At 43.6% G+C, this 26,343-nt stretch overlaps 1 protein-coding gene across 3 annotated transcripts in view; it reads right to left on the bottom strand.

The window, feature by feature from the left end:
* Positions 1-26,343, bottom strand: part of VWA7 (von Willebrand factor A domain containing 7) — a 47,268-nt gene that overhangs the window by 8,267 nt on the left and 12,658 nt on the right. For all 3 annotated transcript variants that reach the window (XM_034421552.3, XM_087888134.1, XM_034421553.3), the window contains exons 3-13: positions 24,244-24,525; positions 21,337-21,433; positions 18,641-18,754; positions 17,346-17,541; positions 14,468-14,637; positions 12,275-12,387; positions 9,900-10,016; positions 7,001-7,180; positions 6,049-6,226; positions 3,388-3,540; positions 2,388-2,480 (exon numbers count right to left, since the gene is read on the bottom strand). In XM_034421552.3, the coding sequence (XP_034277443.3) occupies positions 2,388-2,480; positions 3,388-3,540; positions 6,049-6,226; positions 7,001-7,180; positions 9,900-10,016; positions 12,275-12,387; positions 14,468-14,637; positions 17,346-17,541; positions 18,641-18,754; positions 21,337-21,433; positions 24,244-24,525 (1,693 nt within the window). The remainder of the gene's footprint in view (positions 1-2,387; positions 2,481-3,387; positions 3,541-6,048; positions 6,227-7,000; positions 7,181-9,899; positions 10,017-12,274; positions 12,388-14,467; positions 14,638-17,345; positions 17,542-18,640; positions 18,755-21,336; positions 21,434-24,243; positions 24,526-26,343) is intronic.

Here is a 26,343-nt window from a genome sequence, read left to right as displayed (position 1 = left end):
GTCAGACAGTGAGGAGGTTGGGGAGGAACATGGACCAATCCTGGGGGCTGGGGAAAGCTAGGACGAGGGCTCTGCGTTGGAGGCAGAGAGGGAGCTAGACAGCAATGAGGCAGAAGAACAGCTGGAGCCTGTTCCCAGTGTGTGCATGCACAGAGCTGCCAGAAATAAAAAATAACTAAGAAAGCAGGGTTGACTTGGGAGTAAAGCCACACCTTGGAGGTGATTGGCCCCTCCCATAGAAACAAAAGAGGAGCGAATGGGGAGTGGGCTTTTCCAGGAAATAATTTTTTCATTCAGTCGTTTCAAGAGTGGAAAGTTCTGTTCATGACTCTAAGAGACTCTGGGCCAAGTTTTGCCTTGCCCTGCATTTAGAAACTAGTTATCTGGCAGCTTTCCAAGCGAGATAAGGTTTGTGTTGATAAATATTCCTCTGAAAGACTGTTTGCCAAGCCTTGCTGACTGAGAATGAAAGGAATTCACAGTCATGTAAATAAAAGGGGTTTTGCCGGGACCAAGACTCTGCTTCATGCTTTTTAAGGAAGCCTAAGTCAGAACAGTATGTTCTTGTTTATTGCAATATGACGCTAGCAAAGATTTTGGTTCTCCTCGTCTGACCGCTCACTTAAAGTCTTGAAGTCTGATGGTTAGCTTCCTTCCCCTCTATCCTACCTAGTCACAGGGGCAATTCATTCATGGACATTTTATTTTTTTGACATGGGGAATTCAAGCAGTGCTGATATCGTTCTTCCTTCCTTCCACAATGAGGTAAAGGCTCAAAGCATCATAGCAGAGACAGGGATGAACATCTGTAAATTTCTCCCCCATATTCAAATCAGCCTGTATTTTGGGTGATGCTTTTGTCAGATTAACACAAAAGGGTGGGAGGAAGCAGGGTGAGAATATAATGGTTAGGCGACACTCTAGCACTGCTGTCTCTATGCCTAAGATGGAAAATAAGATGCAGCAGATCACGAATGCTTCCACATAGAGATCTGCCAACCTTACTAATCAAAAGGCATAGTGCAAAAAAAAAAAAAAAAAAAAAAGCCATCATTTTCTGCTTTAGAGATTATTATTTTCTGAAAAGAGGGGGGGGGATGGAACTGGCATAGGAAAGAACACTGATGAAGAGAAAGACAGAAACAAGTTGGGACGGATTGACTGAATAATCAACGCCTCATCTGAAAGCATAATGTCAGAAGGAAATGATCCATGATTCCTAAGGTTAAGTTATGATGGTACAAGTTGAGGGATAATTTCCCATAAAATCACAGTCTTCAGAGATAAGTGTCAGGCTCCAAAAACCAAGAAAGACATGCAGAGTGAGTTGTAAACAGTTTTCTTTATTGTTACTCATTTATAGACAAAATCTTGTCATCCTAAGACAAATTACCATGTTTCCCCAAAAATACCACCTACCCAGTGGTGAAATTCAAATTTATTTACTACCGGTTCTGTGGGCGTGGCTTGGTGGGCATGGTGTGACTTGGTGGGCATGGCTTGGTGGGCGTGACAGGAGAAGGATACTGCAAAATCCCCATTCCCACCCCACTCTGGGACCAGCCAGAGGAGGTATTTGCCGGTTCTCTGAACTGCTCAAAATTTCTGCTACCGGTTCTACAGAACCTGCTGGATTTTACCCCTGAACCTATCCAAAAGCAAGTCCCAGCTTGATTTTTACATGTGGTCCAATATAAGCCCTACCCCCAAAATAAGCCCTAATTAAGACCCCACCCACTCCAGGATACACAGGTAAAAAGGGTGGGGATGGGGGGATGGAGCTGCCATACTACTTACTATCGGACAGTTACAGCCAGGCCTCTCACACCCCGACACCTGCCTTGCCGGCCCATTTCATCCTCAGCCAGCAAGGTTTTCCTGAAGGCTTCTGCAGCCGATAACAGAGCTCCGGATCAATCAGCTGCAGAGGCCCTCAGGAAAGACTTGCCATCCTTGCTGGTCGCAGAAAAAGCTCCTAAAGGCCTCTGAAAGTGAAAAGGAGGCCGGGGGCGACAGGCACAAGTGAGGTGAGCCAGTGGATGACATCCCCTCCCCCTGAAAATAAGACCTGGTGCCTTTTTTGGTGGCAAAAAAAAATTATATAAGACAGGATCTTATTTTCAGGGAAACACGGGTACTTGCATCATTAAACATATGCTCTAAGAATTTCTACAGAGGAGCTATCTCAACTCTCATTCTCCCAAACAATCTAAAGTTTGCTGTCTCTTGGTCCTCTGGAATGCAGCCCCTCCTTCCCGGGACTCCAGACTTCATTCTACCACAATCAGCTATGATTGCCAAATATGTAATGGAAGGCTACCAATAGATCTCTCATTTATGTAAAAGTAAACATGGATCTTCTGAACAGAAACACTCTCCATATTTACCTTCAACAGGAGGACTATCCAGCATGAATAACCCTGGGTGACGTCCATCAACAGGAACAGCAAAATAATACAAGAAATCGAGGGTGCTCCGACCTGTCGAAACATTCGGATAGTTTAAAACCAGATCCACCAGAGCCCTGGTGGCGCAGTGGTTAGAATGCAGTATTGCATGCAAATTCTGCCCCACAGCCTGGAGTTCGATCATGATGGGGCCAGTTGACTCAGCCTTCCATCCTTCTGAGGCCAGTAAAATGAGGACCCAGATTTTTTTGGGGGGGGGGTAACATGCTGACATTGTAAACTGCTCAGAGTGTGCTGTAAAGCACTCTGGAATGGTATATACAGTAAGTCTAAGTACTATTGCTATTGCCACGACCAGCAATGGACTAGGGAGTTGAAGAATACAATTTTTTAAAGACTGAAAATGCTAACTTTTCTTCACTCATTTTTTTTAGAACACAGAACATGACTTCCCCATTACATACCAGGACTCTCCAATGGTCCTATCTTTTTTTTTGCCCCAACCCTTAATTTTTTTAATTGGCTTGTTAAAAGAACCTGGCCACTAAGAATGACAAATGACTACTGCAGCTTTATATCGGTGGAGACCAGGGTTGGGCATTTTTGCCCTCCCCAGGCTCCGGAGGCTTTCCTCAAGCCTCCAGGAGGGCAAAAATGGCCTCCCCAGGCTCCAGAGGCCTTCCCGAACTTCCGGTAGGCCCATTTTTCAGCCTCCCTGAGCCTCCATGCGTGCCCTGCACTTACCTGCATCCAAAATGGGCCGCGTGGGGACTCCTGGGAGGAGCGGGGCCAGCCAGGAGTGGGATTTGGGGGTTCTCCAAACTGCACAGCATCTTAGCTAGAGGTTCTCCCGAACCCCTGTGAACCCCTGCAGCCCACCCCTAGTGGAGACAACCTACACCCCGAAATCAGTGTCACTATGCTTAATGGAAAGACTGGTCCCGCTGAGCAAAGAGCCCAGTTTAAACCCATTTCTCACCTTGAATGTGCACTGAATAATGCCCTTTGGACTGAAGTTTCAAAGTCCATTCTCCAGAATGGACAGGAGCAGAAAGGAATGCTCTATAAATTCCACCAATGTGCTGGATCTTGGCTAAGGGACCGTGAATTGTTGCATCAGTTTGGAATCTATCTGTACAAAAAAAAAGGTGGGAAGGACATCAGTGGTGTTTAAGAATAAACTCAAGTATAGGTAGTCCTCGCTTAACAACTGCTCACTTAGTGACCATTCGAAGTTATGATGGACCCTCCAAAAGCAATCTCATTTCAAAGTTCTGATGGGGGCACCCTACACCTCACATTTCACTTTATGGATGGTTGCAGCGTTCCACAGTTGTAGTGGAATGTAGTCTGGATTCCCAGGAGTATGTGAACCCAGTTCTGGAGGCCTGCATTGGTTACTGGTTGGTTTCCAAGTTCAATTTCAAGTACTGGTTTTCACCTAATAAAACCTGCCGGACCACCTATACCAGCCAGAACTGACCCAATCAATAAGATCACTTTAGGAAGAAACTACTACGCATTCCTCATTTCTGAGACCATTAAAGTTAGAGCCAACCTAGGACTAAGGAGAAATTTCCTGGTTATGAAGAACAATAAATCAGTGGAATGGCTTGCCTTTGGAAGTTGTGGGTGCTCCCTCACTGGAGGCTTTTAAAAAGAGACTGAACAGCCACTTGTCTGAAAGGGTATAGTGCAGGGGTCGGCAACCTTAAACACTCAAAGAGCCACAAAGGTCCTAACCAGAAGCCCTCCATTCAATTCTGGAGCCGACCGGAAGTCCAGTTCCTCCACCATAGAGACTCCTCCTAGCGCAGCGTCCTTTTTCCTCTACCTGCCCTAACCAAAAGCCCTATCAATTGTGGAGCCGACCAGCGACAGGGAGCCACAGGAGAGAGATAAAAGAGCCACATGCGGCTCCAGAGCCACAGGTTGCTGACCCCTGGTATAGCGTCTCCTACTTGAGCAGGGGGTTAGACTATAAGACCTCCAAGGTCCCTTCAAACTCTGTTGTTCTATGTCCTATGCTTCTCCATAGTAGCTGATGTTGTGAAATAGTCTCTCTTTGAAAATTAGGTCAATCCACCTTTTTGTCAATTTTTCAAAAACTGCTAAAAATCAGGTTAGTTGGAAGGGACCTCCGAGGTCTTCTCGTCCAATCAGTTGCTCGAGCAGGAAACATTATACCATTTCAGACAAGTGGCTGTCCAGTCTCTGCTTAAAAACTTCCAGTGTTGGAGCCTTTCCCTGATTTGACATGGCCTCATTTTTATCTCCAACTCTTAAATTATCTTTTATGTTTTTTCTTGTGTTGTTCAGTATTATAATTTTTTAAGTCCGACTGTCAGTTTTCTTGACTGTGCTGTGAATATTTAAACTGTGTTATTTATTCTATGTTATTTATTCTATGTAAGTTACCAGGAGTATTTTTTTAAAATTTTTTGATGAATACAAATAAATATTCATTTGTTAGGTACTATATGGATAGTCCTCGATTTATGACGGTAATGGAGCCTGCTCATTATGGTTGTGAGTCACGATGGTCATAAAACAGATCATCCACTTGACCGACTAATTTTTTTGACCTTTCGGCAATCGTAAAGCATTTTTTGCACCAGTGAAAAAATGAATGCTGTAATCATTAAGCAAAATCATTTGGGTCTGGTTTCGCCACAAACTGGAAGTAAATGCCAAAATGTGGTCATGTGACTGTGGGACGAAGCAAACGAGCATAAATGTGAGCCAATTGTCAAGCACCCAACATGTGATCATGTGATAATAGGTAGGATGTGGCCACTGAAAATTTGAATCGGATTGTAAGTAGTTTTTTTCAGGGTCTATATTGTAACTTCAAATGGTTGCTAAGCAACAGGTCATTAGTAGATGACTATCTATAACTCACCTTTTTGTACAGTACAGGACTTGAGGTGAAATATATAGTGCTTTCTCCTCTTATTTTTTCCCCAACCACCCTGTGAAGAAAAAATGATTGCCCAAAGCCCCCTGAGGAGCTTCCATGGCCGAGAGTAAGCTATATTTTGATCTCCCCACTGTTAATCCAACGTTAATTTATTCATTCCCCCAAAATTAAGAAAAAGAAACAATATGCCAAGTGTAAAAGCATTTTTTTTAAAAAAGTACAAGACCTAAAACATGAAAACAAATCGCTATAAGAATAGTGGTGGGTTGCTACTGGTTCTCCCCGGTTCTTGCGAACCGGTAGTGGAAATTATGAGTAGTTCGGAGAACAGCTAAATACCACCTCTGCCTGGTCCTGCCACCAATCTATTTGCTGCCTCCCGAGTCCCAGCTGATCGGCTAGAAGGAAAAAAACTGTTTAAACTCTTGCTGCGGGACTTCAAAGGGCCTCCCTACCGCTGATCAGCAGTAAAAGGCAGTGTGGTGGTAGACCGGAACACTCCAAAAACAAATAGGTAGACCGGAACGCTCCAAGAACAAATGGGTAGACGGGTACGGCTCTGCAAGCAGTTAAAAGCCTGGTAGACCAGTACCTCTGCTAAATCCTAAAGAATTGTCACATGACCATCAAGCCACGCCCACAAAATAAGCCACGCCCACAGAACCGGTAGTAAAAAAATTTAGAACCCACCCCTGTATAAGAGGGAATATAGATGTCTACCTGTAGGGTCCCTTATTTCAAAGAACTCCACCGAGCCTTGGATGGTTACCACCACATGGTCCACCAAACTATCAATCCAGAACTGGTGTCTTGCCAACTGAGGAGCCTGCTTCTTTGTCCTGCGTTGAGTCCCTTTAGGTCTCAAGATGTTTCCTTTGTGGTAGCGAAAGAGAGTCACCTAGAAAAATATAATACAGGTAGTCCTCGACTTACGACCGACCACACTTGGAATCCTGCATCCAGTTTTGGTCACCACATTACAAAAAAGATGCTGAGGCTTTGGAAAAAAGTGCAAAGAAGAGCAACTAAGACGATTAAAGGCCTGGAGGCAAAAACATATATGAAGAACGGTTGCTTGTGACCGACGACTGCTTTTCACACTTACGATCGTTGCAGCATTCCCATGGGTCATGTGATGCTTGGCAACTGGCATGTAATTATGATGGTTACAATGTCCCAGTCATGTGATCATTATTTTGCGACCGTCTGACAAGAAAACCCAATGGGGAAGCCAGCTGAACAACTGAAGTGATTTGTTTAGCAAATCACAGCAAAAAAAGGTTCTAAGATCACTTACCAATGACCTTGTTTGTTAACAGAAATTGGGGTCCCAATTATGTTTGTTACATTCCTGACCTGTATGATTTACTAAGTACCCTGTTTCCCTGAAAATAAGACATCCCCTGATAATAAGCCCAATCGGGCTTTTGAGTGCATGTGCTAAAATAAGCCTCACCCCGAAAATAAACCCTCCCCGAAAATATTTAAACGCAGAGCTGGAAATCAGGTAAGACAGCAAGAGGAGCCCCATCTTGCTCCATGCGCCCCAAAATAATAAGACCTCCCCGAAAATAAGGACAAGTGTTTATTTTGGGGTTCAAAAAAATATAAGACAGGGTCTTATTTTTGGGGAAACACGGTATACATATACACACATGCACCTTGCCATTACCGAAGATAAACTGGATTCGCCAATAATCTCAGCCATCCGCCGGATATTATCGTTGTCTGTGAATATAATCTGGCCTCCCGAACTCTCAGCCAAGTGAACGTACAAGTCGAATCGGTTCGGGGCAAGCGTCTCCCGCTTCGTTCGAGTCTTGGATGGGTCTTCTGTGATTAGGAAGGTCACCTGATATTGAGAAAGAAAGAATTCCAGGTTTAGGATCCAGAATGCAGAATATTCTAAAGAATATTCTGTATCAAAAGAGTTTAGAAATGTGGGTCGATCTTGCATGAAAATGGTAACGTGTTTGGAAATGGTGGCTGGGGACACGATCAGTGGTGGGATTAAATTTTTTTTACTACCAGTTCTGTGGGTGTGGCTTGGTGGGTGTGGCATGGCTTGGTAGGCGTGGCAGGGGAAGGATACTGTAAAATCTGCACTCCAGGGGAAGGTTACTACAAAATCCCCATTTCCTCCCAATCAGCTGGGACTTGGGAGGCAGACAATAGATGGGGACGGGGCCAGTCAGTCTACTCAAAATTTCTGCTACTGGTTCTCCAGAACTGGTCAGAACCTGCTGAAACCCACCTCTGGACACGATATACCATTTTGGAATAGTATTTCTTGTTTTTGGTTTTTATTTTATCGTAAGATTTACCTGCAGCCTTTCTGCTAGGAATTCAAGGTGACATACATCTTCTCCAATTTGTTTCCCATAATCGCCCCTCATGTCGGTTAGATGGGGCTGAAAGATTCTCATTGACCTTCCATAACTGAGGATGGATTTGAATCCTGTTCTTCCCAGTCTTAAATCCAACCAGCAGCATTTGCAGCAAACCTCACTATGATGAGTCAAATATGCTAATACAGTTTTTTTCAATCTCAGCAACTTGAAGCTATGTGGACTTCAGCTCCCAGAATTTCCCAGCCAACTATACTGGGCCTAATATAAGCCCTACGCCAAAAATACACCTGGGGCGATGGACGTGGCAGCACAAGGTGGCGAGCATGCGGGTGTTGTGGCCCGCCAGCAGCCTGCATGCATCGTGGCTGATCCCGACGACGAGGTGGCTGGTGTGGTGTCGCGCCAGCAGCCTGCGCAGCCGGCGCTCGCATCGGACAGCGAGGAGGCCGAAGAGGATGTGATGCCAGAGGCAGAGACTCAGCCAGGGCCTTCAGAACCTCCAGAGGCTCCTTCCAGTGGAGAGAGCGAAGTGGAGGAGCCTCTCCTCAATGCTCGGGCACGCAGGGCTGCCAAAAGGCAGGAGTGGCTACTCAGGAGGAGGAGGTCTCCTTGAGAGTAGGGCTTGAGGATAATTGGCCACTCCCTTAGCCTATTTAAGTCGCACGCAGCTAGTGCTTTCTTGCTAGAAACAACTTCTCATTACTACAGAGCATCTTGGAGAGCGCGCGACTTCTCATATCTGGTTTTCTGGGCTGATTGCCAACCTTTGTCAGACTTTGTTCCTAATAACTTTGATAAGGACCCTTTGCACGGGAAGCCTGCATTCTTGAAAGAGGTTTGTTTGGAATTAAACAGTGTTTGTGAAAGCTTGGTGTGTGTCACATTCTCTGGGAATCCGAAGCTGGGGTAGAACAGCGGGGGCTGACGGTGTCCAGCAGCAGCCCACCGGTCCTTTGGCGCAGCGCAGATAATTCGGAGCATGAAGGCAGAGGTGGAGGGAGGAGATAGGCGATCTGTGCGTGCTGCACATCTGCTTGATTCACGGGAGGCTTGCGCGGCAGCAGGTGGAGGCAGAGGCACGGGGGAGGCAGGCGATTCCGACACGGCCGTGGGCAAGCCAAAAGATGGTGGCAGAGGTGGGTTTCAGCAGGTTCTGACCAGTTCCGCCGAACCGGTAGTGGAAATTTTGAGTAGTTCGGAGAACTGATAAATACCACCTCTGACTGGCCCCGCCCCCATCTATTCTCTGCCTCCCGAGTCCCAGCTGAACAGGAGGAAATGGGGATTTTACAGTATCCTTCACCTGGAGTGGGGTGGGAATGGAGATTTTACAGTATCCTTCCCCTGGAGTGGGGTGGGAATGGAGATTTTACAGTATCCTTTCCCTGCCACGCCCACCAAGCTACACCCACCAAGCCCAGAGGGAGATGAAGCTTTGTCTGCTTACAAATGGGATGCTTTGAAACGGAGCGATTAGCTCCATTTCCAAGCATCCCATTTGCAAGCAGACAAAGCTTCAAGTCTCCATCATTTCTTAATCCAGGTGAAAACTTTTGTCTCCCCTGGGAAGCCCTGTAAACCATTGCAGCCGTGGGCAAGCAGATGGTGGGAGAGAGAGCAGGCAGCCGGGCACAAAATAAGGCATCTCCCCAAAATAAGACCTAATGGGTCTTTTGGTCCCAAAAATATATACACTGCTCAAAAAAATAAAGGGAAGACAAGCAGAAGACATCCGAGATCTGAATGAATGAAATAGCCTTAGTAAATACTTTGTTCTTTACATACAGTAGTTTATACACTGCTCAAACAACTAAAGGGAACACAAAACTACTGTATGTAACGAACAAAGTATTTAATAAGGCTACTTCATTCATTCAGATCTCGGATGTCTTCTGCTTGTGTTCCCTTTATTTTTTTGAGCAGTGTATATAAGACCTGGTCTTATTTTCAGGGAAACACAGTACTTGTGTCCCAATGGTTCATGCAAGTATCTAAGTTGCGACATTTGTGTGATGATACAATCACACATACCATCATTCCCTCCTGCTGCCTTATCCCCACCAAAAACCCAGGAGCCTGGTTTCTTAGCCACAGCATCTGACACCCCAGTGCCTGGATGTAGTAGGATGCTGGGAGGAAGAGGCTGGCATATATTGCACCGGCATACTATACAACTGGAAAGAAATGTCCCCAAAAGGAAACTGTTTGATAAAAGCTGACCTTGCACTTCTTTTCCTGAATTAGGGATTCCACACTGTTTTTCAGGTGAGCATCTTTAGCAGATGCATCAGTGAAGACAAAGATCTCGGAATAGGGTGGCGAGTTCTGGAGGGCAAGCTAAGTGAAAAAAAAGAGAAAGACAATGAAGATTCATATACATCCCCTGAACATGACATTTATCAGAATAGAATAACAGTTGGAATGGATCTTGGAGGTCTTCTAGTCCAACCCACTGGTCAGGTAGGAGACTCTATACCTGTGTTGGCGAACCTATGGCACAGGTAGCACATGGAGACATATCAGTGGGCACGCAAGTGTTGCCCTAGTCCATCTGCAGCACGCATGTGCGCGCCAGCCAACTGATTTTCGGGCTTTCCGGGCCCACCGGAAGTTGGGAAACAGGCTGTTTCTGGCCTCTGGAGGGCTTCCGGGGGGGTGGGGGTAGGGAAGGCCCATTTTTCTCTTTCCCCAGGCTCCTAGAAAGCCTCTGGAGCCACGGGAGAGCGAAAAACGGGCCTTCTGGTCCCACTGGAAGTCAGCAAATGGGCTGTTTCCGGCCTCCGGAGTGCCTCCGTAGAGTGGGGAAGGCTGTTTTCACCCTCCCCAAAATCATAGAAAGCCTCTGGAGCCTGGGGAGAGCGAAAAACGGGCTTTCTAGTCCCACCGGAAGTTGGCAAATGGGCCGTTTTCAGCCTCCAAAGGGCTTCCGGGGGGTGGGGAAGGCTGTTTTCGCCCTCCCCAGGCTCCAAGAAAGCCTCTGGAGCCTGGGGAGGATGAAAAACGGGCCTACTGGGCCCACCATGCCATCATGTGCCAAAAGCGGGGGGAGTGAGGGGGGGGTCATGCACGCATATGCGGGGGGGCGGGGCGCATTGAATTATGGCTGTGGGCACGTACATGCAACATCCCCCCCCCCTGCGCTCCCCATGCTTTTGGCACTTGATGGCAAAACATTTAGCCATCACTGCTCTATACCGTTTCAGACAAATGGTTATCCAAACTCTTCTTAAAAACTTCAAGTGTTGGAGCATTCACAGCTTCTGGAGGCAAGTTGTTCCACTGATTAATTGTTCTAACTGACAGGAAATTTCTCCTTAGTTCTAGGTTGCTTCTCTCCTTGATTAGTTTCCACCCATTGCTTCTTGTCTTACCTTCTGGTGCTTTGGAGAATAGGTTGACTCCCTCTTCTTTGCGGCAGCCCCTGAGATATTGGAGGGCTGCTACCGTGACAGATATTTTTTTAAAAAAAAAAAAATGCTTGACATTGTTGGTAGAAAAAAAAGATAAAGGACGACAAGCAGCAAGGTAGATGGACTTCATTAAAGTGTTGTTGGATACATTACTGGGAGACTTCAAGATGGGGGGGGCAGATCATTCTGGAGAAAGCCTACCTCTGTGGTTGCTGACAGTCAACATCAATCTGAAGGGGCACAATCAATCAATCATCAACCAAACATTATAAAAATCAAGATCTCTCCTTTGATCAGTTATTGAAAAAGGTATTTCAGATGTATTATGCTATGGAAAGGGCACACTCATCCAGTTAGGATTTTTAGAACCATAAAATCATTGGACTGGAAGGCTCAGAGGTCTTTGCGCTCCAACCCCTGGAGACCTTATACCAGTGATGGCTAACCTTTTTGCCATCGCGTGCCAAAAGCAGGGGGAGTGCGGTGGGGTCACACGCACGCATTCCCACATCCATAATTCTATGCGCCCCCCATGCTCCCCCCCACTTTTGGCACGCAATGGCACAGTAGGCATGGTAGGCCCGTTTTTTGCTCTCCCCAGGCTCCAGAGCCTTTCTAGGAGCCTGGGGAGGGCAAAAACGGCCTTCTCCCCCCCCAGGCCCTCCGGAGGCCAGAAACAGTGTGTTTCCTGACTTCTGGTGGCCCCGGAAGGCCCGAAAATCAGCTGGCTGGCACACGCATGCGTGCTGGAGCTGAGCTCGCGTGCCCACCAATATGGTTCTGCGTGCCACCTGTGGCACCCGTGCCATAGGTTTGCCATCACGGCCTTATACCATTCCAAACAAGTCCAGTCTATTCTTGAAATAGATGGAGTGATGGAGCATCCACAACTCCAGGAGGCAAGTTGTTCCATCGATTAATTGTTCTCACTGTCAGAAAATTTTTCTTTATTTCTAGATTGAATCTCTCTTTTTTTACTGTGCATTTAATAATCCAGTCCTGGTCAAAATAGCTTAATAATCGCATCCTCAGAAATCCATCAATCAAGTGGAGATCCAATATTTTGTTTTTGTTTTTTTCTAATCTTTCTCTGGGCTTTTTCAATGGAGTTTGCATGGATCACAGTTTGAGAACTTCCAATCTATAAAATTATGCAGCAATAAAGAGTGTTTCATGAATAACTACCTCCAGAGCTGACAGACACATTTCAGGCTCATCTCCACCACCCAATGGACTGATGGTGTTTAAGACTTTCCAGAATTCTTCAGGGTCACTGGTCTTACTGACTGGTCCAAAACCTAGAAGAGAAAGAGAGAGAAGGAGATGGGGGGAGAGAGATAGAGAAAGGAAGCGGGAAAGGAGGGAGGGAGGGAGAAAGAAACAGGGAGAGAGGGAAAGGAAAGGAAAGGGAGAGGGAGAGAGAAAGGAAGAGAGAGAGAGAGGGAGAGAGAAAGAAAGGGAGAGAGGGCCAGAGTAAGAGAAAGGGAGAAAGAAAGGAAAGAGAAGGACAGAGAAGGAGAGAGGGAGAAAAAGAGAAAGAGAGTGGAAAGGGAGAGAAAGGAAGAGGGACGGGGGAAAAAGAGAGAGAGAGAAAGGAGAGACGGATAGAGAAAGAGAGAGGGAGAGAAAAAGGGAGAGGGAGAGGAAAGGGACAGAGAAGACCAAAGGAGAGAGAGAAAGGGAAAGCAGAAAGGGAGAAAGCATGACAGAGAGAGGAGGAAAAGAAAGCGAGAGAGACCGAGGGAGAGAAAGAGGAAGAGAGGGAGAGACAGAGGGAGGGGGGGGAAAGAGAGTAATGGCCAATTCTCAAAACATCTGATATTATTTCTTAGTATTTTAGTATATGAAGCATCGCTTGGATGTCCTCTGCAGAAAAACACACATACAACCATCCAGTGCTAGGTGAAAACTGTTATATTTTCCAAGACATTTTAGAAAACCATTTCAGAATTGCAATGCTTATCCTGATGTTTTACGATGGTTTATTGCTATTAATATTATTGCCATTGGTGGTGTTACACTGTTTTTACTGAGAAACACTGAATTAGAATCTTTCAGAGAAACTCTCCCCCCCCACCACCACATATTTTCTCACATGAGCTTCCCTGAGTTTTTAGATCATTGGGACAGAGCCCTCTTTCTGTTCTGCTAACATCCAAAGCTTGTTGATCGGAAATTCCAAATCCTTGCAGATGAGACTTTTGGAGTCTCATCTCCAAAATCCTTCTTCCAGCAGGGAAAGATGTTTTTTATTCAGCAAAGTCTCTGGTCAAATACCCAGAAGTTCTGTCAACCTTGTATATAAGTTGCAATTCCCTATTTGTCTCAACGTGTCTCATTTTAAGCTTTATTTATTTTGTATTCTTCACTTTTAACTTTGTATTCTACTATTCTACTTTGTAAAGTTGGGGACAAAGTTAACAAGCAAGAAAGAGTATAAAAAATGAAATTCAACTAAAAAAAGAGACTACCGTATTTTTCGGACTATAAGACACTTTGAAGTATAAGATGCACCTAGCTTTTGGGGAGGAAAACAAGGGCAATTTGCCTCCTTGCAGCAAACAGCATGGTCAGCTTCAGCACAGCCTCATTTAGCACGAGCAGCTGATTGGCAGTTGGATCTGCCTCCTGGAATACCTCCTATCAGCTGTTCCAGGATGTGGGGATAGCCATTGCCCATCGCCACCGCCTATCCCCGCCTCCTGGAATGGGCCAGAAATAGGCCACGCAGAGGCTGAAAATGGGGCATGGGGCATGCAGAGGCGGCGATAGGTGGCAGCAGCGATAGGGGCAATGGGCGGCGGCGATCCCCGCAGCCTGGAACAGCTGATAGGAGGTATTCTGGGAGGCAGATCCAACTGCCAATCAGCTGCTCATGCTAAATGAGGCTGTGCTAAATGAGGCTGTGCTGAAGCTGATCATGCTGTTTGCTGCAAGGAGGCAAATTGAGCCTGGATAGCTCAACAGACAGCTCAACAGATAGAGCTCTGTAATTTAAGACCAGCTGTCTGCAATTAAAGTAAGATCGAATCTCGCCAGGCTCAAGGTTGACTCAGCCTTCCATCCTTTCTAAGGTAGGTAAATTGAGGACCCAGTTTGTGGGGGCAATAAGCTGACTTTGTATAAATATACAAAAGTATGAAGGCTATTGCTTAACGCATTGTAAGCCGCCCTGAGTCCCCGGAGAAGGGCGGCATATAAATCAAATTAAAAAAAAAATTGCTGGGAGGCAGAGGCCAAAGGGTGGGGGACGCTGGGTGGGCAGGGCTTCGGCAACATTTGCTGTATTATACGCACAGACATTTCCATTCACTTTGTGTGTGGGGGGGGGGAAGTGTGTCTTATACTCTGAAAAATACGGTACGTCAATAATCTTACTGGGATCGTGGAAAGGCACTAAGAGGTAAAAATCTGGTTGTTGAGGGGTGCCTTGGCGCCGCTCGATGATCTCCCGTGCCTGAAACTTAGCCGCGCTGATCTCTTCCCCCATACTTCCAGTGGTGTCCACAACAAAGCTCAGGCCTGTGGTTGGGCTGATATCTAGCAACCTTTGAACAAAATAGTGTGAATTGTGATTTAATAAATTATTCTTTAGGGCAGATTCATACATGATGCTAAGCGATAATGTGGTTTATTTGGGGCCGGCTTAGCGTGCTATGTATGTTATGTAGGCTTAGCATGTTAAGTAAGCTTAGTCCTTCTGGTCTGTAAAATAAGGGTTGCAGCTTACCAGGCTATGCAAAAACAACCAATTGTGCTTTATGCAACTAAGTGTGGCTTAGTGTAATGAACTGGTGCGGATCTCTGGAAACATACAAGGACAAATCCTTCAAATTTTCTCTCTCTCTCTCTTTCTTTCTCCTTTTCTTCGGTCTTTCTTTTTTCTTTCTTATTCTTTCTCTCTTTCTCCTCTCTCCCTCCCTTCCTCCCTCCCTTTATCTTCCTTTCTTCCTTCTCTTCCTTTCTCTCTTTTTCTTTTCTTTTTTCTCTTTTTCCCTTCTTTCTTCCTTTTTTCTTTCTTTTTCTTTTCCTTTCTTTCCCCTTCCTTCCTCCCTTCCTTTTCCTTCCTTCCCCTTTTCTCTCTTCTCTTCTCTTTTCTTTCTCCCTTCTTTCTTCCTTTTTTCTTTCTTTCTTTTTCTTTTCCTTTCTTTCCCCTTCCTTCCTCCCTTCCTTTTCCTTCCTTCCCCTTTCTCTCTCCTTTTCTTCTTTCCTTCCTTTTTCTTTCTCCCTTTCTTTCTCCCCTCTTCCTTCCTTCCTTCCTTCATTCTTTCTTCCTCTCTCTCTTTCTTTCTCCTCCCTCCCTCTTTCTTTTCCTTCCTTTCTTCCTTCGCCTCCTTTCTTTCTTTCTTTTTTCTTTTCTTTCTTTCTTTCTCTTTCTCCCTTCCTTCTTCCTTCCTTTCTTTTTCTTTTCCTTTCTTTCCCCTCCCTCCCTTCCTTTTCCTTCCTTTTCCTTTCTCTCTCCTTCTTTTCTTCTTTCCTTCCTTTTTCTTTCTCCCTTTCTTTCTCCTCTTCCTTCCTTCCTTCTTTCTTCCTCTTTCTCTTTCTTTCTCCTCCCTCCCTCTTTCTTTTCCTTCCTTTCTTCCTTCGCCTTTCTTTCTTTTTTCTTTTCTTTCTTTCTTTCTCCCTTCCTTCTTCCTTCCTTTCTTTTTCTTTTCCTTTCTTTCCCCTCCCTCCCTTCCTTTTCCTTCCTTTTCCTTCCTTTTCCTTTCTCCCTTTCTTTCTCCCTTCTTCCTTTCATCATTCTTCCTTCTTCTTTCTTTCTTTCTCCTCCCTCCCTCTTTCTTTTCCTTCCTTTCTTCCTTCCCCTCCTTTCTTTCTCTTTCTTCTTTCTTTTCTTCTCTTTCCTTTCATCTTTCTTTCTTTTTCTCTTTCTTTCTCTCTCCTCTCCCTCTCTTTCCTTCTGTTTTTTCCTTTCCCGCTTCTGCTCTTCATTATTTTACATTTGTTTTTATATGTTTGTGATAACACTTATTAAAAATTAATAAAAATTACATTTTAAAATGGAACATACATGTGTATAATTGAGTGTCTATTGCTGTATTCAGCCAATACTATCTTGTTGGCTGTCATCTCTACTGATTTACAGCAACTGTTAAACTGTACAGTGCAAGGAAGAGAAGAGATCTGAAATTTAATATCCTGTAGATCAAGAGGGCCTTGTTTGACAGTTACATGGAATTGATGAATAGGGAAATTTTTCAGAGTATTAGGCAGCATGTGGCCTATCATAAGGAATTAATGATTGTCAAGACAACTGAATATGTGTGTTTGTTTAAAGAAGCCGGGATGACTGGATATAAAAAGGACACTTCTGCTTGCTTTGTTATGAGTAAATGAAAATTGAGGTTGACAGGAGAAAGTAATTTGAATGTGATGGGAAAGAAACATGCTTAATGAAACGAGAAGAGAAAGGCTCAAAAATGAATGAGCGATGAAAGAATGTGGATTCATACAAAAGCAAGGATGAAAGAGGAACGTTGATGTGGTTCAGTCACATAGAGAAAGCAAATAGAGAATTAAAACACAGAACAAACACATAACAGAATAGCCAATGGGTTGTGAAGAAGGAGATGAGAAACATGATGTGAGAGCCTCAAAAAGAGATGAGAAATTTAAAGAAGATCAAAAAGCAATGCATGAATCAGTGTACAGTAGAAGGATAATTGGCAAAGATGGAAAGATATGGCAAATTTGCCAATTATCCTTGCTTCTACTAAACTCTGATTCATGCATTGCTTTTCATCTTCTTTTCCTCATTTGTCCCTGTAATTTCTTTGGCTTGCTGTTCCTTAATTCTTTTCAGCCACTTAACACAATGCTGCTTGCCACAAGAGATAGGTATGGTCTTTTAATTTCTTTAGAGTCGCTCTATTGTAAAATGGTCAGCATATAAATTTATAGGCTTTCTAATCTGCCTCAATGGGAGTGTAAAATCAATGTAAAATGGTCCTATACCGGGGTGGAATACCAGTTCACGCTATCTCCCCGCATGCACAGGACCTTCCGCGTATGCGCAGAGCATAAAAAACAGGACGTGATTACGTCCGGGTGAGTTGGCGGAACCTCCCACCACCACCACCGGTTTTCCTGAACCGGATGGAATCTGCTGAATACCACCACTGTCCTATACCTAATTTCAGGACTAATGGTTGGAGGAAATTCTGGAGACTTCAGAAAAATGCCTCTGGGACTATTTACGGCCAATCCCCATATCCATAAGTGACTGTAAGAACCTTAAAAGAACGGACCGGATTACCTCATAAATTGCCTGTTCCCTATTTCTCGCCACATCTTCTCCAGGAAGTGTATGGAGGCCTCCTGGGCCAGCCTAGCTGCCTTCTGGTGCAGGTAATGGTGAGGCGAGAAGAACATGGAGGCGCTGTCCTTATTGATGCCGCCTCGAGGTTCTTGATGGCGGCTCTCATCGAACCTCCCACCATGACTGCACTTCCCTGAGGAGAAAGGAAGGAGGAAAAAGACTGTCAGCCAAACATCTTCAGATGCAAAGGTGGAGACGGGTAGAATAATACCATTTGGAGAAGGATGGAATAATACCATCATCCTCATCATCTCCATTTAATGATCTCATAATCCCTTGCGGGGTGGAGTCTGGCCAACTGAATGGAGCTGAGTGTTTACTGGCCGGATGCCCTTCCTGTTGTCAATATGGTGTTATATTCAGCAGATATGGAATAATGGAATAATACCATTCCTGTGGAATACTCTGCTTTTCATACAACCATTTATACGGTTTTTATGATATGTTCTTTTAAAACCTCCCAGTCTCCTACCAATATGAGCTCTGTCACAATATCTTTATGGGGGTCTTTCTGCTCTATAATTTCATCCAACCAGCCCAAACTTTTCAGCAATTCTGCGCAAGGTGCATATGTTAGAACATGTTTTGCACTCTGTTTTTTGCAAAAGAAAAAAAAAGATTTTCTTGCATTTAAAAAAAAAAAGAGATCAGAGAATTTTTGGCCAGGATGGACTGATAAAGGAACTGATTTATTTATGGACCGATCTAGAAAGCTCTTTTGCTGGAGGCTTCCATTATTCTATTTTTTCCCCCCTCTTCCTCTGTCAGAGAAACAATATGGAAGGCTCCACTAGGCTTCAGAGGACACACACAAAAATATCAACCCTCCAAATCCTAAAGCAGAAAAGATTCATTCATTCCCCCATCAATTAACTATGAAAAGGCCCTACCATTCTCCACAGTTCCACAGGAGCGCTCTCTCTCTCTCTCTCTCTCTCTCTCTCACACACACACACACACACATATCGGACACCAAATAAATAAAACAGGCAGCTGATGGAAAAGAACATCTCAAAGAAACACATTTGGGAGGGAAAAAAAAGTTCTCGAAGCTGTGCCAAAACTCATTTTCTCCTCTTTACAGATTTTAGCATCAACTCTCTAAGGATGCAAGAAGAATACAAATGAGGCTTTTCGCCTTTGATAGTATTAAGGGGAGGGGGAAAAAATTATCCTTGGCTTCCAAACAGAGCCTTCCCCCCCACCCCACTCCATTGGCAACAAAAACATACCAATAGGTTTTTCAGGACGGGAACCATAGTAACCGGTGGTGAGAACAGCAAGCTTCTCCAGGAGATTTCCTTTGCAGGTCCATTCAGAGCAATCGTGGCAAGTCCGGATGCCAGCTGAAAAGGCACAAGAGAAATAGTGTGGAATGAAAAAAAAGGGGGTAGGAGAAAAGGCAGGAGGGCAGGGGTCCTGAGACCCTCCTCGGTCTCAGCAAAATGGACTACTAATGAATGCAAGTTCCACTTTTTCCTCTCTTTCCCTTGGCAAAATCTTGCAATAGCAATAGCATTTAGACTTATATACCACTCTGGAGTTCTTTATGGCACTCTCTGGGCGGTTTACAATGCAGAAGCATTATTTGCATATATCACAACCCCCCCCCCAAACAATCTGGATCCTCAGTTTACCAACCACGGAAGGATGGGAGACTGAGTCAACCTTGAACCCCGTGTCAGGATCGAACTCCAGACTGTGGGCAGAGTTTGCTTGCAATACTGCACTTCAATCACTGCGCCGCCAGACCTCTTCGTGCCGACTTTCCCCGTGCCCAATTTTACAGCCTTTTTTTACCACAGTTATTAAACAAATTGCTGCAGTTGTTAAGTGAAGTCGTTAAGTGAATCCAGCTTCCCCCATTGACTTGCTTGTCGGAAGGCAGTTTTGGAGGTCGACGGCGATCATGTGATCCTACAACCATTATAACCATTTGTCTGAACCATTTGTCTGAAATGGTATAGGATTTCCTACCTGAGCAGGGGGTTGGACTAGAAGACCTCCAAGGTTCCTTCCAACTATTCTATTCTATTCTATTCTATTCTATTCTATTCTATTCTATTCTATTCTATTCTATTCTATTCTATTCTATTCTATTCCATTCCATTCCATTCCATTCCATTCCATTCCATTCCATTCCATTCCATTCCATTGTATTATCTTTTTCTTAAGCTTTACGGGAAGTCTGTGAAAAATTTCAACAATGAAATACAGGTAGTCCTCAACTTACAACCATTTGTCTAGTGACTGTTTGAAGTTACAACAGCACCAAAAAAAGGTGACTTAGGATCTTTTTCATACTTTCATATCTTTTTCATACCCATTCCCATTCCCATTCCTATTACTATTCATGCTGGTTGCCAAGCGCTTGAATTTTAGAATATAGAATAACAGAGTTGGAAGGGATCTTGGAGGTCTTCTAGTCCATCCCTCTGCTCAGGCAGGAAACCTTATATCATTGTCCAATCACTTCTTAAAAACTTCCTGTGTTGGAGCATTCAGAACTTTTGGAGGCAAGTCGTTCCACTGGTTAATTGTTCTAACTATCAGGAAATTTCTCCTCAGTTCTAGGTTGCTTCTCTCCTTGATTAGTTTTCATCCATGGCTTCTTGTCCTGCCCTCAGTTTCAATCATGTGGCCTTGGGGTTGCTGCAACATTTTTAAGTGTGGGGATTGTTTGTAAGTCAATTTTTTTTCAGTGCCATTGTTAGCATCAATCAAGGTCACTGAATCAAGGATTGCAAATCAAGGATTCCCTGTGTTTCTCTCAGCTGGTATGAATTTCAATTTTTGTAGCTGCGATTCTAACTGTTTTTTAATTTTTATTTTAAATATTGTTCACCACCCCAAATCGTTCATTGATATGGGCAGCTATATTAATTGACCAAATAAATAAATGGCGCTAAATCAATCAATTCTCCATGCCATTGTTAACTTCAAAGGATCACTAAGCGAATGTTTGTAAATCCAGGATTATTTGTATTTCTCATGGCAGCTTTGTATTTCAATTTTTGTAGCTGGGATTCTAATCGTTTTAACTTTTATTTTAAATATTGTTCACCACCCCTGAATCATTGTTTTTTGGGATGGGAGGCTATATAAATTGACCAAATAAATAAATAAATCAACCAACAGGCTAAATAAATAAATTCTCAGCAGGCTGAGAACAGGCTCCTCTGAGTGAATCAGGGTCTGATACCCACTAACAAAACAGAGGGATTGAAGCAAGATGACATGAAGTGTTAATACCACTTTATAATGCCTTGCTAAAGCCACACTTTGAATACTGCATTCAGTTTTGGTCTCCACCATGTAAAAAAAGATGTGGAGGCTCTAGAAAGAGTGCAGAGTAGAGCAAGAATGATGATTAGGGGACTGGAAGCTAAAACACATGAAGAACGATTGCAGGAACTGGGTATGTCTAGTTTAATGAAAAGAAGGACTAGGGGAGACATGATAGCAGTTTTCCAATATCTCAGAGGCTGCCACAAAGAAGAGGGAGTTAAGCTATTCTCCAAAGCACCTGAGGGCAGGACAAGAGGCAATGGGTGGAAACTAAACAAGGAGAGAAGCCACCTAGAACTAAGGAGAAATTTCCTGACAGTTAGAACAATTAATCAGTGGAACAACTTGCCTCCAGAAGTTGTGAATGCTCCAAAACTGGAAGTTTTTTAAGAAGATGTTGGATAACCATTAGTCTGAAGTGGTGTAGGGTTTCCTGCCTAAGCAGGGGGTTGGACTAGAAGATCTCCTAGTTCACTTCCAACTCTGTTATTCTATTCTATTCTATTCTATTCTATTCTATTCTATTCTATTCTATTCTATTCTATTCTATTCTATTCTATTCTATTTTCTATTCTATTCTTACGATATCTCATGTGGAGGCAAGCTCAGGTAAAAGAGAAAAATTGTACCCGATCCATACCTTCAGCGACAGACTGAATTTCACGGCCCGGCTGAACCAAGTCAAGGAGTATTCCATCATATCCCAGTTCTACCCAGTTACTGTGGCTGTAGAAATCCTGGCCAGAAAGAAAGAGGGTGAGCAGCTCCCGTATTATGATTTTGTTAAATTATGGATTTCGATCCTCCATTTTGATTGAAAAGTTAGCAAATTCAGGTACAGCTTCTCACTCTTTTGGGTGTGATTTCAGTACAGGCAGTCCTCAACTTACAACTACAATTGGGGCCAGAATTTTCCATCTGCTGTTAAGCAAGTCAGGCTTGGATTTTTAACAATCTTTGGTTGATAAGCCAATCGATGCCGTTGTTAAATGAATCATGTGGCCATTAAGCGAATTTGATTCCCCCCCCGACTTTGTGTGTCGGAAGCCAACTGGGAAGGTCACAGACGGTGATCGCAGGATCTCGAGACGCTGCAAATATTACAAATACATGCCAGTTAGTTGCCAAGGGCTCGAATTTTGATCACGTGACTGTGGGGATGCTGAGACAGTTGTGTGTGGACCAGTCCTAAACCACTTTTTTCAGTGCCATGCCGTTGTAACTTTTAATGGTTGCAAGTCAAGGATTACCCGTAGTTTTTGCAGAAAATTGAAGACTATTTGAAACTGTGTTCTCTTCACCAATGAAGTAAAACTATTTAACACCCCCGACAATGTTGCTACCCTTCAAAAAGACCTTGACTTTGTGTCAGAATGGTCAAACAATTGGCAACTCCAAATCTCAACAAATGCTCTGTCTTACACATTGGCAAAAAGAATAAGGACACAAAATACAAGCTGAGTGGACACGACCTTGTAGATGACCCTCACTCTGTCAAGGACCTTGGAGTACTCATCTCTAATGATCTAAGTGCCAAAGCCCACTGTAATAACATCACCAAAAAGGCATTAAGAGTTGTAAACCTAATCTTGCGTAGGTTCTTCTCCGGTAATCTTACACTACTAATCAGAGCACACAAAACATTTGCTAGACCAATTCTCAAATACAGTTCATCTGTCTAGAACCCACACTGCATGTCGGACATTAATACAATTGAGCGTGTCCAGAAATATTTCACAAGAAGAGTCCTCCACTCCTCTGCTTGAAACAGACTACCTTTTGTCACCAGACTTGAAATTCTGGGCTTAGAAAACTTAGAACTACGCCACTTTCGGTATGACCTAAGCGTAGTACATAAAATTATCTGCTACAATGTCCTACCTGTCAATGATTACTTCAGCTTCAACCACAACAATACACGAGCACACAATAGATACAAACTTAAGGTAAACAGCTCCAAATTCGATTGCAGAAAATACGACTTCAGCAACAGTGGTCAATGCCTGGAATGCACTACCTGACTCGGTGGTTTCATCCCAAAACTGCCAAAATTTTAACCTAAGACTGTCTACCGTGGACCTTACCCCATTCCTAAGAGATCTGTAAGGGGAGTGCGTAAGAGCACCAGCGTGCCTACCGTCCCTGTCCTAATGTTCCCTTTAATTGTATTCATTTTATGTATTCAATTCATGCTTATACTTATATATATTATCTAATACGTACTCGACAAAATAAATAAATAAATAAAAAAGGCAGAAAGATGAGGGCGTGCTGATTCATAATAGACAATATAAGGGAGTTAATTGAGGGGCATAATTGGTTATGCTTCCCCCAGGCACAACTATTCATTCTCGTCTCTCTGGATACTTAATCCCCTATTCAGGACTGGGATAGTTGGCATAAAGTTTACAGACATGCCTCAGCTAGTCTATTCATTGGATAAGAATGAAGCCACAGAGACACAGATTTATCCTTTGGCGGGTGCAGAAATCAAAGTCCCTATATGGTCCAGGTTTAAATTCTAGGCTTTTCCCAAATCAACAGATCCTTGGTGATTTTCCTGATGGCCCCGGAAGGCCATCACATGGACCATGGTTCTTTTTCTGGCCTATCTAACCTCGATAGCTTCATTTCTTAATACATACAAGTAGTCCTCTATTTACAACCACAGTTAGGACTGGAATTTGGGTCATAAATCGATGTGGTCATAAGTAGAATCAATATGTCACCAGAGATGATTTTGTGACTACTTTTTACCACAGTTGTTAAGCAAATCACATGACTGTTAAGCGAATCTTGGTTCTCCAATGGACATTTATTGCTGGGGGGGGGTTTGCCTGAAACTGAATTTTTATGATTTATAGGTCTCTAAAGCATAAGAAAGCTGAAGTTAAGATCATAAGCACAGTTGCTGTTTCACTTAGCAACCACTTTGCATAACTACTGAATTGCTGGTCCCAACTCAGTTACTTAAACAAGGACTAACTGTATTTAACCTGTATATCTGGGTGCCACATGCTGAGATATGGTTTTACGACTGTTATGACTTATGACCATAATTGGCAGGCTTCATTACAGTTGCAATTCGAGAACTACCTATACAAGATAGAGGATAGGGAAGGGGGATTAGAGATAGCTGGGGTTTGTAGCCAAAATAAAATACTTTCTCTTGGGAACCAAGGACATTCTCACACCTGGACTGTGGAAGAAGGAGTGATGTTGCCAGGCAACCAAACAGCATCTTGATAGGACCATGTGGCTGATTGTTTGGAGTTCAGAGAAAACTTTCTCTTTTAGTTAGGTGAAAACCGCAGGAACCTTCAGAGTTGGTTTTCACCAGATTTGTGCCAATATGGTATCTCCAATATCTATTCCTTGAGGAATTCATCTGCCTCAGAGTTTTTCTTGCTATGGGTCTATTACTTGGAACCCTGACGTTAAATATATTCCCACAGACCATTACATCTATAGAAGTGGGGCTACCACCAAGAAGGCTGCCATCTTCCCTGCTATCTTAATTTTGAATTCGGTACATTTTGGTGGATACCTGCAAGGAATGGAGCAGCTGTCCCAGCTTTTTTCGGGCAATGCCATATTGTTCAGAACGCACAGCTTGAAGGATCTCTTGGCGAATGTGCAACAGCCAGCTATTGGCAGAGTGAATGAGCTCCGAATCGAAGTGGAAAACGGGCTCATCACGGGTCGTATTCCCAAAGTCCATGGCGGCATTGGCGTTGGCCACTTCTGCGACGGCTCCACGGAAACGCTTGGCGGACACCTCAGGACCATAGAAAGCAGCAAAGATGTCATCAGCCAATAGGGTCTTGTCCTGTTGAGGAGAAGTAACATTAAAAAAAATGTTAGATAAGTCCTTGTGTTCCCTACCCCTCCATAAAGTAGAGAAGGAAGAGTGTGTTGAGGGGAAATGAAAGGATAGGTCTTCAACTGAAATACATACTTTGGATAGATGGACTGAATTTGAAGGGCCAATTTTTCTCAACCTTGGCAAGTTTAAGAGGTGTGGGCTTCAATTCCCAGAATTCCACACCCAGCCTTGCTTCTTCCTGTAAATGCCACCTTTTTTCCAATTCTTCAAAGTTTTTTATTAGGCAGGTAGTCCTCACTTAATGACCGGTTTGATTAGCAGCCACTCAAGGTGCCGACAAACCCTCCAAAATCTTATGGCCCAGATTCAAAGTTCTGACACTGCCCCCTCATGGTCATGCAATCTCATTTTGGACACTTGGCAACCAGCCCACATTTATGGCCGTTTGTGGCATTCTGGGGTCATATGACCGCAGAATGTTTTACAACATGTTTTGCTGGAAACCGGCAAAACTACTTCCAGTTTCTGGCAAAAGATACTCCTTGCAAACAATGGCTTTGCTTAACGACTGCCATGTTCGCTTAATGACTGCCCCGAATGACTGTTGCAGAATATGTCATAAATTCGGGTTGTTTGTGTATTTGAAAACATCAGTAACAGCACTAGCACCAGTGGTGGGATTCAAAATTTTTTACTACCGGTTCTGTGGGCATGGCTTGGTGGGCGTGGCATGGCTTGGTGGGCATGGCAGAGGAAGGATATTGTACAATCTCCATTCCCACCCCACTCCAAGAGAAGGTTAATGCAAAATCCCCATTTCCTCCCAATCAGCTGGGACTCAGGAGGTAGAGAACAGATGGGGGCAGGGCCAGTCTGAGGTGATATTTACTGGTTGTCCGATCTACTCAAAATCTCCGCTACCGGTTCTCCAGAACTGGTCAGAACCTGCTGAAACCCACCTCTGACTAGCACCCTCTGTCACCTACAGTGATAAAGGAACTGTCCTCAACTGGGAATTGTCAGCAAAAACCAAGTGAGCTGGCTAGAATGCCTGGTTTTTTTGTTGTTGTTTTTTTTGCTGATAAGCAGTGAACAAGATGCACTTTGGGGGTGTCTGAGCAAGATCCCCCCCCCCCCGTGGCATTGCAATTCAGGTAAATAAAGGAGGGCTTTGTACAATGTCATTTGAGCTGCAAGCAATTCTTACTTTCTGATATTAATTCCAAAATAACATATACGATTACCAGGTTCTGTGCAGTGGCATACAAAATTAGACAAAGACTAATTAAAAGCAAATGAACTTGTTTGAGCAGGGATTGGCTCTGTCTCAGCATTACCCATTGGTCTTTTTAAATTATTATTATGCCAGCTATTGTATTGTACCTTCCTCAGATTTGTTAGGGGCTCTATAACTCTAGATTTTAGGTTAGTTTTACTAACTTACTAATAAGTTTTACTAACTAACTAATGATAACTAATAATTTACTAACTAATTATCTTATTATTTATTAATAAGAACGATGCTTTTAAGCATTTTTTTAAGTGCATCATTCTTCCTTATTTATTACTGAATGTTCTGGATATTCAAAAACTATTTTCTTCTGGATAGATTAACAGTTAAAATTAAAAAGAAGGAAGAAACAAAATATTTTTTTAACATGGGATGCGTTTTATCACTGGCTAGCTAACAGAAACAGAAGTTAGAATTTGAAAAGCTTAACAGAATGATTAATTATACAAGGAAGGTATATTGAAATGGATAAGCAAATATTATTATTATGTAATTATTAATATTATGAATATTATCACTATTGATTTCTC

The sequence above is a fragment of the Pantherophis guttatus genome, chromosome 2 (genome assembly GCF_059756535.1).
Source record: "Pantherophis guttatus breed Tessera chromosome 2, ASM5975653v1, whole genome shotgun sequence".
Taxonomy (NCBI): Eukaryota; Metazoa; Chordata; class Lepidosauria; order Squamata; family Colubridae; genus Pantherophis; species Pantherophis guttatus.
This window is presented reverse-complemented; position numbering and strand designations above follow the sequence as displayed.